The sequence below is a fragment of the Vombatus ursinus genome, unplaced genomic scaffold, assembly GCF_900497805.2.
Source record: "Vombatus ursinus unplaced genomic scaffold, bare-nosed wombat genome assembly UNPS02014825.1, whole genome shotgun sequence".
NCBI classification, from domain to species: domain Eukaryota; kingdom Metazoa; phylum Chordata; class Mammalia; order Diprotodontia; family Vombatidae; genus Vombatus; species Vombatus ursinus.
The window spans coordinates 6,517,490-6,535,700 of record NW_020954603.1 but is presented as its reverse complement, the minus strand read 5'-3'; the positions used below and the strand labels follow the sequence as shown (position 1 = coordinate 6,535,700).

Below are 18,211 nucleotides of genomic sequence, written 5' to 3'. Positions count from 1 at the left end.
CCACTGAAAATGGCCCTGGGCTGTGTAAAGACCACTGGATCGGAGTTGGTCCGATTCCAGTTGTAAGACCTCAGACAAGTCATGGGGTCTCACCTACCCAGCTCTAAATCCTCTGAAGCCTCGAGCTTAGGGGCACATGCATCACTTTGGAGAGAAGGCGGGTTAGATAAAGGATGAAAATGTTGTTACCCAGTCCACAATTGGCTGGCCTGGGATCCCTGAAGGTGGTAGAAGGTGGTGGGGAGAGGGAAGAAGATGGTGGGGAGAGGGAGGAAGGTGGTGGGGAGAGGGAGGAAGATAGTGAGGAACCTTCCTACAAGGTTCCTGTTCACAGGGAGGGCAAGAAACAAAAGCCAGCTTTTGTGGAGAGTTTTAGAGACCCTGGACCTTTGCCATTGGGGTCTAGAAATGGAAAGGATGGCTCTCCCCACCCAGGATTAAGGGGCCACATTGCTCTCTACATATGTGGAGCTAGTGCTGAATGTATGTTTGTGTGGGTGATTGTGCGCTGATTTGTGACAATCGATGAGATTGCAGGTGTGGCTGGGGGCCTGGGATAGAATGGAGGGATGCCTGCTTAAATGTGACTATGATTTTGTGTGTGTGTGTGTGTGTGTGTGAGAGAGAGAGAGAGAGAGACAGAGACAGAGACAGAGACAGAGAGAGAGATAGAAATAGAGACAGAGACAGACAGAGAGACAGAGAAACAGAGACAGAGAGACAGAGACAGACAGACAGCCAGAGAGAGAGAGGCTGACCATGTGGGTGGGTAGTTTGTGTAGGGCTATGCTGGTGTGTCCGGGTGGGAGGAAGCACAGGGGTTTAATTACGCAGACACAGAGAGGCGTCACTTTCCATCCGCTGTCCTGTGGGAGACACAAGCAGAAACCGAGGTGAGGCCTTGTCAGACAGCTGGGCTCACACTTCCAGCCATCCCCCTTCCTCACAGCCCTTCTGTGACTTCAGAGAGCTCCTCTACGAGCTGACGTCATCTAAAGTTACATTTTGCAAGGAACCTGGCCGTGAGCCTCCTCTCCAGTTTACCCTCAAACAAATAACATACATCAGACTCTGACTCATAAGACTCTCTTGGATTGGCCTTCAGAGACCAGGATCTCACCTCTAGTGCCACGAGGCACCCCATCACACAGCCACACACCTTCCCAGTCACAAAGCAACACCCAACCACGAACAACCCACACAGAAATACATTGTACCAAGGGCTTCCTCCATGCCCCAACCTCCCAAAAGAATGAACTGCATGCCGCAAGCCCTGATTTCCACAAGGGGAAGACAGACCCCCATCCCCCACCCCAGTGCTCCAGCAGAGTCTGGCCTAGATCTCTGGCCATGGCAGGAACAGGTTTGAGGCTGTTGGACTCCAGGATAGGGGATGCATTAGAGAAGCAGGTGCCCAAAGGAGACAAAGATCTCCCACTGCCCAGGGGGTGGAGGGGAAGGCTCACACCTACCAAGTCTCAGCCCTGCCTGGGACCTGCCCCGGCCCTACCTGGGTTAGTCCGGCTCACGTGGCTATCTTGTTTCCTCCTCGCCTTCCTCCTCCTCCTCCTCTTCTTCTTCCTCCTCTTCTGGGTGCCCACGGTTCTTGGACCCTTCGCTGAGCTCAAAGCTGCCCTCAATGTCCAGCACCTGCAGGTGTATCAGCCTTTTGAAGGTGCTTTCCCTCACGGCGCCCACTGCCAGCTTGTTAAACCTGCACAGACCGAGAAGATGGAATTCAATTGGAATACATGCAAAGCCTTGAGAGGCAGCATGATAGAATACACAAAGAATTGACCTTAGAGTCAGGAAGCCCTGAGTTCAAATCCAGCCTCAGATACTTACTAGTGATATGACCCTGGGCAAATCACTGAACCTCTGCCTGCGTCAGTTTCCTCAACTGTAAGACGGGGATAATAACAGCACCTGTCTCCCAGGGTTATTATGAGGATCAAATGAGAAAATAATTGTAAAGTGCTTAGCATAGTGCCAGCCATATATAATAATTATATATCAATATATGGTTATAAAAAAAGTTTAATTGGGTTTTAAAAATCCATTTTACAAGTATTATGTATATGTATACAAGTATATCTTATACTTACATAGAAGTATAAGATTTGGCTGGACAGCAGTTCATCTGAAAATGATCTGGGGGGTTAGGTGGACCACAAGTTCAACATGAGTGTTATAAAACAGCAAAGAAATAATAAAAATAATCATAATAAAATAAATAAAGGCAAACGCAATCACAGGCTGCATTTAGTAAGAGAGGCATGGTGTCCAAAGCTATTGAGGTGATAAGAAAGTCAGACTACTTTTGGAGTGCTGTTTTCACTTTTGGGTGCCACATTTTAGGAAAGCTGATTGATAAGCTAAAGACCTTCCAGAAGGTGGTAGCCAGGATAATGAAGGGCCCTAAGAGCCTACCGCCCAGGGATCAAGTGAAGGAACTGGTGGTGTTGGAAGCTTGTGGGAATACAATGCCTGTCTTTAAGTACCTGAAAGACTGTCATGGATAAAGGGTTTGACTTGGATGCGCTTGGCACAGAGGCCAGAACTAGGAGAGGCAAAGGGAAGTCACACGTGGCTCAGTGTCAGAGCTCACCACGTGTGGGATGGGCCACCTCACTGAAGGTCCTGAAGGAAAGACTGGATGGCTATCAGTTGGGTTTGTGGTTCTAGAAATTCTTCTTCAAGTGTAGGTCAGACTAGCTGCTGCAGAGTTTCCTCCTCATGCTGAGAGGCTATCATTCAGGTGTCTAAAACTGGGGTGTGGACTCTGGGACCAGAGCTTCAGGAAAAGAATGACAGGCTCTTGGCAAGGGAGCTTGGGCATCTGAGAAGGGCCAGCCAAGCTATATTTGCCAAGAGACTTGTGGCTCTGATCTGAAGTGGTTATGGAGGGAGGAGGAAACATCCCACATAGGTCTGCCAAGCCAGAGGCCACAGGTAGTAGGACGAAGGAGGAAAGACACCCTTGGAGAAGACAGTGTCCAAGAGGGAGAGAGTGTTAGTACTAGTAATCCAATATTCATGGCCGGAAGCATCTGCCCACAAACGTATAGGTTGCCAAACCTCAACGGTAAGATTGGCCTTCAGGACACACACAGGTGTGACACGGATGAAAATGTAGCAATGGGAAGTGCTGCTGTGGTGGGTCTTCCATTCAAGTCCTGTTTGCAATGACAGAGAGCTTGATATGAACTGTTGATGCAAAGGGGGAACTATTTGCAACTTAAAGCATCACAGTATCCTAGATTCAGACCTGGAAAGGACCTTGGAAGTTGAATCCAATTCCCTCATTTAACAGACAAGGAAACCGAGGCATAGAGAGGTTAAGTGACTTGCCCTGAGTCACACAGTTGGTAAGTGACCAAGGCAAGATTTGAACCTGGGTTTTCTTGATTCCAAGTCCAGCACCCTAGCCACTCTGCCCCCTAACTTCCTCTGCCCATAGTCATACAGCCAGTATGTGTCAGAGGTGGATCCTGAACCTGACCCCAAGACTGGCCCTCTATCTACTCTACAAGGACTCTTTCCCTTTTTTGTGTCTAGGACCCCTTTGGCTATAAGGATCCCTTCTCAGAAGGCTGTTTTTAAATGCACAAAACAGAAGCCATAAGCTCACAAAGGAAACCAATTCTATTGAAATAAAGATGCCATTTTCCCATCCAAGTTCACCTGGAATCTGTCTATAAATCTCTTCACCCCAGGTGAAGAACTCCTCCAGTATACTGAGCATGGAAATATGAGATTTGATATTTAAAATAAAGAGATTGATCAAAAGGGGTGGAGCAGTATATCAAGAAAATATACCACGTGAAGAAATCCAAACTCTGGAATGAGGAAGGATGGTAGACAGCACTTGGGTGAAGATAAATGGAGAGAGAAACTGACACAATATTATGGGAAGGGCAGGCTACAGACCACCTAGCCAGAGGGAAGAAAGAGATTGTGAGTTCTGGAAACAGAAAGAATAGGAATCTTTATGATAGACATGATGGGGGTGGCAGGAGCCAGAGTGTTGTCTATGGTCTGATGCTTACCTGAGATCTGGGGAGAATAGATTTCAAAGAATTCAAAGGAAGGAGTTCATATATGGAGCACTGTATTCCAATCTGGACAAATTTTAGAGAAGACCTTGACAAGATAGAACCCAGATAGGGGAGAGTATCAAGTGTGGTGAGGGGACTCAAGACCATGTCAAAAGAGGGTCAACTGAATGAAATGAGGGTATTTAGCTTAGAGAAGAGAAGTCTTGGGGAGGACATTATAGCCGTCTTCAAATATCCAAAGGGTTGCCATTTAGAGAACAGAATCCGCAGCAAAGGCGGAAGCTGCCGAGAGGTAGATTTCAAATCAACGTAAAGAGAACTTCCTAGCACTGAGCTGTCCAACAGTGAAAAGAGCTGCCTCCTTGGGTAGTGAGGTTGTCCTGGAGAGGCTGGCTAGCCCTCACTGGAGCTGTTCAAGGTGAGAATTCTTGCTCAGACATGGATTAGACCAGGGGACCTCTGAGGTCCCTTTCCAGTTCTGAGGTTCTGGGGTAAGACCCAAGAAATCCAGCCAACTAACAAGACCAACAACCTGCAGGTCCTTCAGTTTCTTGGAGGCTGAGGCTCCATTTTCTGTTTCTCCCACAATTCTAAGTGCATAACTGGGCACACAGTAGGTACTCAATAAAGACTTGTTGATTGTAATCTTGGCTCTGAAGCTAAGCCATTATGTCACCCTGGGCAAACAAAGACTCCATTTCTTCCCCTGTAAGATGGGGAAGCAGAGTTCAAGAACCTCTTTCAGCTCTGACATCTTATGTTCTAATTTTATGTTCTAGAAGTCCTATCCACTCCAGCAGTCCAATGTTCTGGGTTAAATGATTTGAACCAAGAAAACCCTGACCTGGGATGTGGGGAGCAAGGAGGGGGTCACTGGGGAATAGGTACAAGGAGAAGTACTCAGAGGAAACCCAAGGTTCCGTAGGCATGTCCTGGCCCTGGATCATGGGGGCCCCACCCAGCCTCCTACCTGAGAAAGATCCCCTTGAGATTGGGGGTCGACTCAAAGGCATTTTCAGACACGGTGCTAATCTTGTTGTTCTGTAGGTAGAGGTACTCCAGGGACTCGGGCAGCCCCTCTGGGATCTCTGTGAGCTGGTTCCCGGCCATGTTGAGCAGCTGAAGGGGGTGTGGGGAGATGGGGAGATAGATAGGAAGGGGTTAAGAGGAGAGGGAGTGGAATTTAATTCCTCTAGGTTTGGAGAAAAGTCAAGAATGGGTGGGAGCAGGAGTACCATCCCAAGCCTCCAGATTCCCCACCCTCCCTCTGCCCCATAGATTGATTCCCCACATTAGCCCTTAAGAGATAGGTCTGGATACTGTGTTACATGACAGTACACAGGTTATGGTCCCATTTTACAGAAGAGGGAGGGAGCTGCCACCGAGACACTTTCCCAGATCACATGGCTGCAAGTGTGAGAGCCAATCCTGGAGTGTCCAGCTAGGAGTCAGAAGACGTGGGTCTACGTGACCTTCATTCAGTCACTTCACTTCAACAAAGGTTCAGTGATTGCCAATTAGGTGCAAGGCTTTCCAACAATCACAAGGTTATAGATTTGGAGGATTTAGAGTTGAAGTCATCTGATCCAACCATCTCTTTTACAGATGAGGACACTCCAGGGTCCTGCAGCTAGTCAGTGTCAGAGCTGGGATTTGAACACTCAAGTCTTCCTGACTCCAAGTCTGGGGTTTTATTCACTACTCCACTGATCTGACTGATGAGATAGGGGGGGAGACAACTACTCAACTGCAATATGAGGGGTGAGCATGATAAATACAAGAAGGACAAATTACTATGAGAAAAGTTGGGAAAATAAAGAGTATGTCCAGGAAGGCTTCCTGAGGGAGGAGTCTTCTAAGTTAGGTCTTGAAAGGAGGGAGCTTCAGCAGACAAAGATGGAAGCTAGAGGGGGCAGAGCTGATTCCAGGCACTGAGGAAGTCATGAGTAAAGAAACAAGTCCAGGCCCCCGAGTCCAACACAGGGCTGGGCACGCAGCTGACACTTCAAAAATAACTACAGAATTGAACTAAGCCTCTGACTGGTCTCCCTGACACTGGTCTCTCCCTGTTCCAGTTCGTTCTCTCCACAGCAGCCAAATGGTACTCCTCAAGCCCAGCTCTGAGCGCGTCATTCCCCTGCTCAAGCAGACCCAGAGGCTTCCTACTGCCCATAGGACCAAACACAAACTTGCCCTGTACAGTCTGGCTCCAGCCAGAGCTTGCACACTTGTGGCGTGTGACTCTCCTTTGCACACTTGCTGGTTTAGCCAACCTGGCCCGTTTGCCGTTTCCCCTAGCCAATGGTCCATCACCCATCTCTGCCTGTGCCTAGACTGTCCCTCAGGCCAGGGATGCTGGCCTCCCAGCTGTGCCTCACAGTCCCTTAGAAGCTTGGTTGAGCACTAGAATCTATGGGAAGGCCAGCCTGATCCCACCAATTCTGAGTGCCCCCAAATTACTTTGCATCAACCACCCAAAACATAGCTCTGAGCACCTCTAAGGATGTGGTGTTACCCCCCAAGAGAATAAAGGCTCCCTTAGGAGGTGTTTCATTTCTTTGGAGTTGGCAACCCCAGCACCTAACAGTATCTGGTACACAGTAGGTGCTTAATTAATGCTTGCTGAATTGATCTGAATCCTGGCTTTATTTTGGAGAATCACAGGGTCACAGGGCCATGAGCTTGGAGTTCACTGCACCTTCCTTCATAAGGAAAGTAAGATCTGGAGAAGGAAGGGACATGTTCAAGGCCGCACAGGCAGTAAGCAGCACCCATCCTCTGCCTCATAGACAAGTCATTGATAAAGAATGTTAGACAGCAGCACAGGGTCAAGCACGGAGCCCTGGGGCACAACATTAGAGGACACTTTGGGATCTGTCCCCCTGCCTTGTCCACTAGAGGGTCAGGAGAGAATTTGTCAAATGCTTTGCTAAAATTCAGATAAATTCTTTCTAACAAGCCACTCCCCCCCTTAACTTCACCGAGAGGCTGTGTTTGGTAGCCCAATGAGTGCTGAATCTGGGGTCTGTAAAGGCCTGGATTCAAATCCTGACACTAAGACTCAGTGTATGGCCTTGAGCATTTTATCTCTCCAAGACTTAGTTTTGTCAGTTGTAAAATGGAGATAACATTTCCACTGCTTCTCTCAAAGTACTGTTGTAAAGCAGTATGTGGGCTCATATTCCATTCCTTCCATTTTACAGGGGAGGAAACTGAGGCCTAGGGGAGTGAGGTGACTTGTCCAAGGCCACATAAGTAGTATCAGAGGCAAGATTTGAACTCAGGTCCTTTAACTCGAGAACCCATATTCTTCCCACTGTACAACGCTGACAGGGTCTTCTAGTCTGACCCTACCCTGGCAACCTTCTCTGGACACTGGACACGCTCCAGGTTATCCACCACCCAATCAACAAGCCCATTTAGGGTTAGAGGACAGTGCTAGACATTGGGGGTGCAGAGAAGAAAATGAAGATCAGGCACCCTGCCCTCCAGAAGCTTAAATTCCAATGGGAGACTCCTCCCTGCCCCGTCTCTGTGTAGCTCAGAGCCAGCGGGTGGAGGCGGTCAGAAGGCAGCAGCAGCACTATTTGGGGCCTGCAGCCCAGCACTCAGGTCAGCCCTGCCTGTCCCCACACCCCCAGGAGAAATCAGGAGAGAAAGGAGAAGCTTGGGCCAGCTACATTACTAACTCCCTCGCTGGCCTGGGTCCCCCTCAGCTGGTCTGGCAACACACCAGAGACCGTTCTGGAGCCGAATCCCTCCAGCCAGATGACAGAGCTGCTGAGGCCTCCAGCCGCCCGATCTTCACCGGGTACTCCAGGAGGGGCCCAGGCAGCCATACCTCCGCCTCCCACCCCTGGCCAGAGGGAAGAGGATGTCTCGACAGCATTCAGGGACACGGTGCCAACTCTGGGCAGATACAGCAGTGGGAAGAGCCCTGGACGCAGCAGACCTGGAGACAAGGCTCGACTGCCCATCTGGGGGGCATCTCCCTCCCTTTTCCCATCTGTAAAAAATCGATCAAGTTGGACCAAACAGCCCCTCAGGGCCCTGCCTCGATGTTTACTGGGTGAATTAATTGGGTTCACTCCAACACGATCCAGCTGGGATCCCACCTCCTGTGGGAGGCCTCTCCGGGGCCCCCATTGCTGGCCCCTTCCTCCCAGGTTAGTCTTCTTCATCTCTAAATCTCTCTTGTCACTAACCTGCTGTCTGCCCCTCGGGCTGCTCAACGCCCACTCCTCAGGGACACAGGCCATGTTTTTGCCTTTTCTTTGTATCCCCAGCACTCGGTACAGGGCAGGGTCAAAGGGAAACCAAGGACAGCAGAACCACCGGACCAGAGTGAGGGGGAGGGGCTCCAGAGGACACAGGGAGTCTCCCCTGCGCTTGAGCAGGAAGAAACAGAAGTAATGGAAGAGGAAGGAAGGAAGGAAGGAAGGAAGGAAGGAAGGAAGGAAGGAAGGAAGGAAGGAAGGAAGGAAGGAAGGAAGGAAGGAAGGAAGGAAGGAAGGAAGGAAGGGCCTGGTTCATATCCCATGAGATGGGGGGGACCCTTCTAGGGACCCCAGCTTTCTGTAAGATCTGTCAAATGGGAGGACTACTGTCCTAAATGAGGAAGTCAGGGGGCGCTCTGTGGCCTGGTGTCAGGAAGACCTGAGTTCAAATCCCGACACAGAGACTTAGTAGCTGTGAGTCTGCAAGTCACTAAAACTTCTCTGTGCCTCAGTTTCCCTATCTATAAAATTAGGATTATAACAACACCTACCTGCCAAGATTGTTGTAAGGATCAAAAAAGAATGTCTGTAAAGTACTTTGCAAACCTTAAAGGGCTACACAGATGCCAGCTATTATCATTCTCATCATTCAAAGGTCCGTCAACGCTCTGGTTCACAGACTCGCCCAATCCCAGAGCAGCCATCCACCTTGCCTAACCCAGAGCCCAAAGGAAGCCCCACTGCCACAGTCCCACCCAGTGGCTGCCCAGCCTCTGCCTGGAGACCTCCAGGGATGGCAAATCCAGCCCCTCCCAAAGCAGCCCCTCTTCCCTAGCCCCTAAGCTCTCCCCGCCAGCGGGCCTGAGGCTCAGCTGGGAAATGGGGCCATGCTCGTTCCAAGTGGTCAGAGGACCAGAAGGCAGAAGGTAGTATGGTGTAGGGAATAAATAGCAAGCTGTTCTCAAAGCCAGGAAGACCTGGGTTCTAGTCTTGCTTCTGACTCATCCTGACTACGTGACCCTAGCCAAATCTCTCAACCTCTCCATGCTCTGGGCAGCTCTCTAAACTTACGAGGTGGGGCAGCTAGGTGGCGCAGTGGATAGAGCTCTGGCCCTGGAGTCAGGAGGACCTGAGTTCAAATCTGGCCTCAGACACATAACACTTCCTAGCTGTGGGACCCTGGGCAAGTCACTTAACCCCAACTGTCTCACCAAAAAAAAAAAAAAAAAGATTTCATTTAAACCTATGAGGTGCCAGTCAAGTGCCAACCTGCCTTGGGGGAGGGAGTTTCATCATCCATCAGCAACTTGAAAACACTGATGAAATCTCAGACCCTGTCCCATAGGAATCCTGGTTTTAGATGTGGAGGGAATCTTACAGATGCATCATCCAGGCCAATGCTTTTGTTTCACAGATTTGGAAACCTAGTGCCAGAGAGGGGGAAAAGTGACTCACACAAAGTTACCTGAGCAACAGAGCCAAGAGTTGATCCCAAGATCCATGCCCTGCTTACTATACCAGCCTGCCTCTCAGGTGGGCAGCAGGAAAACCAAATCCTGAGGCTGAGCTCTCAGCGAGCCTGTCACCTGAGGTCGCAGGACCAGAGATGTGGACAGGACCCAAGAGCTCCCACTCGTGTCCAGGCTGAGCAGAAGCTAAGAGGGACCACGCTGGCTTGGGAATCAGAAAATCCAGTTTCTGGTGTGGGACACTGGGGAAAAGGGCAAACCCCATGTCCCCTGTGGGTCTCCCCACTCTCAATATGGGGACCCAGCACTCTCCTACTGCACGTCTCCCAAGCTTGTTGTAAAACAAAGAGCTTTGTCAATGGGGAAACACTCTAGAAATGTGCACAATGATGATTTCTCCATGGTAAAGAGAAAGGGAGCCCCTGGTGGGCTGGCTGGGCTGGTCTCCTTCCTGCCCTGGGCCCCATTTCCTCCGAGTTGTTCCTTCAGATGCCTATTACCAGGGATCATGACCCTCTTGGGCCTTCTCTTTTCAGGCACCCAATACAAGCCGTACCACAGAGCTGTACTCCTGGCACGAGGCCCTCATTTCACAGAGGGGACAAGGGAAGCCCAGACAAGGAAAGTGACTTACCTGAGGTCACCCAGTCAGAAAGTATCTGATTAATCTACACCAAGGTGTTAGTGACTGATGTGTATCTTCTGAGGTCAGGCTATCACTGGGACCCTACATGAATGACTTTCCATCTTTATCAGACCCAGCAGAGCCCATGCCCCACTGACACTGCTCTTAGGGAAGCCAAGGTCCTGTCTAAACCAACACAGCACACCAAAGGAGACTAGGATTGGCCCTCTCCCCCTACCTATCTCTTCCAATATGCCAGGGGGCCTGGGGCCTCATTGACGAGGGGCACTGCCTCCAACAAAGAAGATCCAAACCCATCCTGGATATCCTTGTCTTTCTAAAAGTCCATCCCAGGTCACAAATAGACGTGATTAAATCAATAACAAATTGTAATAACAACAATAATAATAGCTAATATTTCTATAACATTTTAAGGTTTGCAAAGCACTTTCTATATGTTATCTCATTTTATCCTTACAACCCTGAGAGTGCTATTATTATCCCCATTTTACTGATGAGGACATAGAGGCTGAGTAAGGTGAAATGACTTAACTATAATCACACATCTTACAAGTGTCCAAGGCAGGATTTGAACTCATCTGTCTGTCTGTCTGTGTCTTTCCTTCTTTGGTGGTAAGGGTAGAAGGGTCTGGGCCCATAATTTAATCCATGAAAAGAACTACCAACATGTAAATTCCCTCCATCAATACAGGTCAGCAGACCCTCCGTAACTGATAACCTCAGAGAGCTGCCTCAGGTACTGAGGTCAAGTGACTTGCCCAGGCTCAGAGTCAGTATGTATCACAAGGGGGATCTGAACCCAGGGCTTCCTGTCTGCTAACCCTGGCCCCATCCCCATGTCTGTATAAGATTATACAAATTGTGTGCCTAATGTACCTGACCTCTTCATGATACAAGTGTGTATGCTGGATTTTATAGGATATGTACATGTTAGGAGGTAGAAGGTGAATAAGGTGTGTGGTTAGAGGGCGTTGGATGGGGAGACATGCCCAGACCCTCCCCATTCCCTCTCATATTCTAATAAATCCCAGGTTATAAACAGGACCAGCCAAGTTGGGTGACGAGAAGTAAATGCAGTGGAAAAAACCACTGAATTTGGAGTCCAAAGGCTCCCAATCCCAGTTTGGCCAATTATCATCTGTGCATTCTTGAACAAGTCACAGATCCCTGTGGGCCTCAGTCTCCCCACCTGGAAGAGGACAGGTTGGCCTAAACGATGTCCCAGGCTCCTCCCAGCTCTCACCCCCACAGACCCTGTGCACCCCCGGGCCCCTGCCCGACCCTCCAGCGGCAGCCCCAGCACCTCGCCCTCAGTGGTGCCCAGGCCGTGGGGCTGGTGGGCAGCTGGCACCGGGCCCTACCTGGAGGCTACTGAGGTCGGCCCAGGTGCGCGGGGTCACCGCCCGGCTCTTAAGCCCATTGTTGGTGAGGTACAGCTCCCTCAGCTGGGCCATGCCGGCCAGGGCCCCGCGGGCGATGGCCTCCAGGTAGTTGCTCTTCAGCTTGAGCACCTGCACATTCTTGGGGAGGCCCAGTGGCAGCGTCTGCAGGAGGTTTCCCGACAGGTCCAGCGACTTAAGCAGCCGCAGCTTGCGGAAGGCGTCCCGGTGGACCTGGGGGCTCGTGATCTTGTTGTAGCTGAGATTGAGCTCCTCCAGGAAGTAGGTGGTGGCAAAGTCGTTGCGGGCGATCCCGGAGATCTGGTTGTGGAGAATCATGAGGGTCTTAACTCGGCGGGGGAGCCCGCTGGGCACACGCTCCAGGACGTTGTTGTACAGGTGCACGGTGTGAAGCTTCTTCAGGCCCTGGAAGGCCAGCGGGTGGATGCCTTTGGCCTTAAGCTTATTGCTGTGGAGCAGCAGGTACTCCAGATTCCGGATCTGGGTCAGCACATCGGGACCCACCGTGCGGATGGCATTCTTCTCCAGGTGCAGAAGCACAATGTTACGCGGTAGCCCTGCGGGGATCTGAGACAGGTTGTTGCTGGACAGGTCGAGGTACTCCAGGCTGGAGAGTTTCCTGAAGAAAGAGGGGAAGGCACAATTGAGGGACATCAGGGTCGAAACCCAAATTCTAGCCAGTGCTCATAAATCAGCAACATTAGCTCCTATTCAGTCTACAGATAAAGAGCTGGCCTTACAGCCAGGAAGGTTGGGTTCAAGTCCTTCTTCTGACCACCCTGGGCAAGATCCTTCATCTCTCAATGTTCTTGGTAACTCTCTACACTGCAAAGAGGGTGAGACCTGCATTGGTAAAGTAACTTTCCTCACCTGAGAGTTCCCTGTATCAGCGAAATCACAAGCTCAGTGATTTTTCTTATCCTTACACTTCTGTGGGCAAGGTTAACTACTTAAGTAAGGCCTCAGGCACGTCATGTCGAAATCTCTGCACAGATGATCCTGAGTCTCTACATCTAGCCCCAGTCTCTGTCCTGAGCCGAAGCCCAGATTCACCAGCCGCCTGCTGGACAGCTCCAACTCAATGTGCTAGATTAGCATCCAGGACGAGGCCAGAATGAATTCATTCTGGGCCCCACCAAATCTGCCAAATTCTCCTGTTATTCAGACTCTCCTGTTTCTCTGTAGGACATCACTATCTTTCCAGGATTCACAAACCCTAAATAATCTCGGGCTTCTTTCTCTCCCTCAAGGCAAATCAAGAAGCATGTATCCCCTTCACTGACTCTCTCTTCTCGGGTCTAGCCAAGTTTTGTCCATTCACTTCCATGACCTCTCTCAATCATTCCCTCCCTGTCTCTACTCACTCAGCCCCCCACCCCAACTCAGGCTCTTCTCATCTCACCCCTAGGCTACTGTAATAACTGGTCTTCATTGGCCTTCCTGCCTCCAGTCCCTCCCCTGTCCTATCCATCTTCAGCACAACTGCTAAAGTGATATGCCTAAAGTCTGGGCTTGGCCATGTCACTCCCCAGCTCAAAAATCCTGAATAGCTCCCTACTGCCTGTGGGTTAAACTATCACCTCCTTGACCGGGCATTTAAAGCCACCCACCATCTGGTGCTGGACTAACTTTTCACATTTATTTCATGTCACTCCCTTCACAGCTTCTAGATTACTCTCAGACAGATCTACTCCCTACCCCCAAACTCCACAGACCATTTCCCATCTCTGCACCTTTAATGTTCATTGAACTGAACTAAACTCTGGGCGGTGAGGAATGGTCTCAGCATTATCATCCTGTTTTATAGAACAAGAAACAAACTCAAACAGTGTCTTGACATGCCTTCAGTCACACAGCCAGAAAGTGTCAGAGAGAGGACTCAATCCCAGGCCTTCCAAGGGCTCCCTGACATCTCCCTCTGCTCTGCCACTCCAGGCTGGCTATCCTCCCTCCACCTCTCAACTCCCTCTTCACTGCCCCAATCTTCTGCCTCATCCCACTTTCTTCTGAAAAGACTGTGTCCAGTCCACGTGCCTCCTCCTCCCCTCCTCACCCCAGGGGCCAACAGAGTCCAGAATTCTCCCAAGTTCAAGAAACCTAACCCTGTCTGCAGCCAACTTCTCTGAGGACAGGGGAGTTACTGGAAATGTCGGGGAGTCTTCTGGCTGGGAGCCCCAGTGTGGCCTGACAGGCGCTGGCCCCAGCTCCTCAACACAAGACCCAGAGGTCAGCAGCAGGCCAGGAACTTGGCGCCTGCCCCAGGCCTTCAGAGAAGAACTGGCCTCTGACCACACTCCCTCCAGCTGAGGCAGGGGGCATGAGGCTGGAGATGGCAGATTTCTCCTTTTCCGCCAGTATCATCATCACAACAGCTCACATTCTTACAGCACCGTATCACGTACAATCATCTGAGGATTAGACCATGGTTTCCATTTTATAAACGAGGAAATGTTGCCCAGGGTCATATGCGGCATAGGAGAGCCAGGCCTTGAATCGGCATTCCAAGTGCCGAGTCTGTATCACATGGCTCACGCCTGACTCCAGGCCTTGGTGGATAGGCTCTAAATAGTGCCTTGGGGAAAGACTTGTGTCCCTAGCTGGACCATAGCTCCCCATGTGCTGGAGCTCTGCTTTCTATAGGGTTCTCCCAGATCATACAAGGAAAGAATAAGAAAACCTAAAACATTAGCAATAGCCAGGGACCCATTCTCATTATTATCTCCTGCAGCAGCTTAAGGCTTAAAAACCAACTTCCTCAGAAGAGCTCTAGGAGGCATGGAGGGTCAAAATTACTCTCCCCACTTCATAGGTGGATGAATTGAGTTTCAGAAAGATTAAGTCCCTTGCCTAGGCTCATAGAGCCTAGACTAGAACTGAGGTCTCCTGACTCCCAGACCAATATCTTGACCCAATCTAAAGCCACAATGAGGGCTTGGACTGGCAAAAACCTTTTCTCTCCCCAGCCCCGAGTCTGCCCATTTGCCGTGTTGGGTTTTTCATATTTAAATGTTTCTTTCGGTTTCAGGAGAGTTCCCAGACTCAGAGCCACAACACTAACCCCCATGACTTCTTCTGGATATGGCAAGTTATTTGGTCTGAGCCCCTTCTCGGCTCTCTAAGTGGTGTTCTGGAGTGCGTGTAGGGTGGCTGCTGTCCAGCCTGGGCCTTCCCTCAGACCAGGTTAAGAGGCAGCCGCTTGCCAAGCCCATCCTTAGTGAGGCTGCTAATGCCACCTCCTCTGCCCTCCCCCTCACAGCTGCTCATCCTAGAGACTGACCCAATGTACTTCCTGCTCTCCCCTGGACCTCACCTGTGGCCCACGATCTCCCATTTCCATGCCATGCTCAGAAAGTTTGCCCTTCTCATCTCCACCATTTAGAATCCCTGGTTTCCTTCACAACTCAGCTCAAAAACCGCCTTTCTGCAGGCCTTTTCTGGTCCCCCAGCTGCCAACCTTCCTCTCCAGGGTTCCCTCACAGCTGTTCTTTATCGGTCTGGCATACACCTATCCATGGACAATGCCATCTCCCCCAGTGGAATGGAAGTTCCTTGACATCAAGGACTGCTTTACTTTCATCTTTGGATTCCCCTACTTAGCAGGTGTTTAATAAATGCACGCTGACGGATTGCATTTTTGCTAATCCTGGTGGAAACCACCACATATCTGCGAGTCAGACCTGACCTGACACCTGAGGATGGCGAACAGGGGACAAATTGGTCAGCTGGCCCGGCAGACGTCTCTCCCGCCCTTGGCTCACATCTGGCTGACCCTACAGTGACTCAGGCACTCAGGGCAGGCCAAGCAAGCAATAGTCCCTGACAAATGGGGGCTTGAAAGAGACATCCATGAGCTGTGTGAGCACAGATAAGTCATGCCACCCCTGAGCTTCAGTTTCCACTTCTGTAAAATGGGGTAATAATCTTTACACTAGCTACCTCCCACAGGGATTATGCAGGAAACATATGGTAAACAACAATCACCATAGGGCTGTAACCCTTGCCAAGTGCTACCCAGACATTAGCTCACTGAATGGGAAGCCCCATTTGTAAAGCACAGAGGGTGATGGAAATGTGCACCACCACTAATGGCCAAAGCCTGGAGAGAGGCAGTAGTTTCCCAAAGGCCCTCCTCTTCAGCCTTCAAGATCATGGCTCTTTCCTTAAACAATGGGCTTTCCCAAGATAAAGGGCTCATAAGGACTGGAGGGAAGGAAAGTAGCCAGGCTTGGGGGGTGGAGAGAATGAGCATGCCAACCTTGGGGCTGGCGGTGGGTGGGACCCTGTGCGTGGTATGGTAGAGAGAAAGCTGAACTCAAGAGTTGGAAAAACCTGGGTTCCAATCCCAGCTCAGCCACTTACTACCCATCCGACTCTGAGGAAATCCCTTCCCGTCTCTAAGCCTCAGTTTCCTCATCTGTGAAAGCAGAGGGTTGGCTACCGGGGTTCCTAAGGTCCCTCCCAGTTCTAAAGCTCTGACCCTGTGACTGGAAGAGAAGGCTCACCAGAAGGTCTCATTGTCCATGCCCTCATTGGTCAGGTAATTATTCTGAAGGTAGAGCTCCCGAAGGCTGGTGAGCTCGCTGAAGGCTCCTGGTGGGATCTTCTCCAACTTGTTATTCTGGGGAGGAGAGAGGGAAGGCAGCATGAGGGGAAGGGTTGGTTCTGGGGGACCTCCAGAGTCCCAGGAGCCTTGGAGACCATAGCAAGGCAGGAGAGGAGGGAAGACTTGGGGAGGGGGCTGGGGTCCCAAGGGGAGGAAAGAGGCAGGAGGGCCAGGCTTTCAGCCACCCAGTGATGGGGAATTCTGGACTGCCTGCTACATGATTAACAAACTACCCTTCATCTTAAATCTTTCCCTTTCTTGATCCTTTCCTCTTCTGGCTCCTTCCTGATGATGCAGCCTCCTGGCCTCCACTTCCAGCACCGGCTGCCCCATTTCTCATTCCTCCCTCCCCCAGGCTGGGGCCACTCCTCACAGCCACTTCCAAGCTCATCCTCTCCCTCCATCCTTGAGTAATCTCTCCTCCTTCGAGGGTCACTCCATCCACATTGACCACCCGATCCAGATTCTGATGGCTCTTGTCTCCAGGCCTCCCAGACACTGCCCTTCCTTCCTCAATGAGCTCAGGGCTTGGCTCACAGCCCTTGCCTCCTCCCCCGCTCCTGCTAGCTCATCCTGGGGGCCTTCAGTCTAGATAGTGGCAGCCCCTCAATCACTTTAACCTCACAGTTCCTCAGCCTGCTCATTTCCCATGACTCCCTCCTCATCCTACGTCAGCAATGCAGACACGCACCATGCTCCAGATCTTACCATCACTCACAAAGGCACCACCGGCATGGTTATGAACTCTGCAATCTGCTGTCATACTCTTCCTCTGTCCTGTAACCCTAGGCCCTGCTCTCCATCTACACCATGGGCTCCAATCCTTTGACGCCCAGCCCGGGTCTTTCCCAGGCCATCAGACCTGTACTGGCTTACTCTCCCCTCCTTTATCCATCTCCTCTTGAACCCTTGGGGAACCAGTCCTAATGGACCCTCTCCTCTTCTCTGTAGTCTCACTAATCTCACCTTGCCGAGCCTCAGCCTTGGGTCGCTCTTACCACCTACTGCCTTTTCTCCTGCTCACATGCTGCTCAATGCAGGTGGAGGATCATGAAACTGCTGACAGCCCACAAGGCCCCTTAATTAACTGGGCCTGTGTCCACACAATCCTTTTACATCTACCTAATTAACTCACCATCCCACTCACTATAGCAACTCTTCCAAACTTTTCCATGCCCTCTCAAGCCTCCCAGGGTTCCTCTTCTCCCACCCTCTCAGATGAGAACCTTGTCTCATATTTCACTAAAAAGCTGAAGCCATTGCAGAGAGCTCCCCCTCTCTAACTTGCTTCTCCTCCTCTCGCATCCTCCAGAAGCCTTCTGCCACCATCTCCTCCAGGAAGACCTCCTGGAACTCTCTGCCACCCTTTGCCCTTCATAGTAAGCAGGTACAACCCTCTCCCCAAGGCCAGGCCACTTCCAGCCTCCCTCACCTTCAGGTGCAGCTTGTACAAGGCCCGGGGCAGGTTCTTGGGCACGTACTTGAGGAAGTTGCTGGACATGATGAGGATCTCCACATTGTGGGAGCCGTTAAACATGTTGTCTGGGAGCCCGGCATCGGCCAGCTTGTTATTGTGAAGGTAGACAGACCTGGGGGATCGAGGGACCGTGCTGCACTGAGGGAGGGTCTAGCCTACAGCTCCGACCCCCCCCCCACAGAGTTTATTCCCAGCCCACCCATGGCCCTCCCACCCAATAGCATGTGTGTGTGTGTGCGCGCGCGCGTGTGTGTGTGTGTGTGCGTGCACATGTGTGTGTGTGTGTGAGTGTGGCCCAATGCCACATATGTGGAAGAGATGTTGGGTTAACACTTTTCCCA

General features: G+C 50.9%; 1 protein-coding gene across 2 annotated transcripts in view; it reads right to left on the bottom strand.

Annotated features, from left to right (window-relative positions):
- Positions 1 to 681: 681 nt before the first annotated feature.
- The window catches only part of PODN (podocan), a 46,773-nt gene continuing 29,243 nt past the window's right edge, over positions 682 to 18,211 (bottom strand). For both annotated transcript variants that reach the window (XM_027838113.1, XM_027838114.1), the window contains 6 exons: positions 17,826 to 17,982; positions 16,293 to 16,408; positions 11,752 to 12,409; positions 5,029 to 5,177; positions 1,511 to 1,714; positions 682 to 866 (listed from right to left, as the gene is read on the bottom strand). In XM_027838113.1, the coding sequence (XP_027693914.1) occupies positions 1,534 to 1,714; positions 5,029 to 5,177; positions 11,752 to 12,409; positions 16,293 to 16,408; positions 17,826 to 17,982 (1,261 nt within the window). In that variant the 3' untranslated portion in view covers positions 682 to 866; positions 1,511 to 1,533. The remainder of the gene's footprint in view (positions 867 to 1,510; positions 1,715 to 5,028; positions 5,178 to 11,751; positions 12,410 to 16,292; positions 16,409 to 17,825; positions 17,983 to 18,211) is intronic.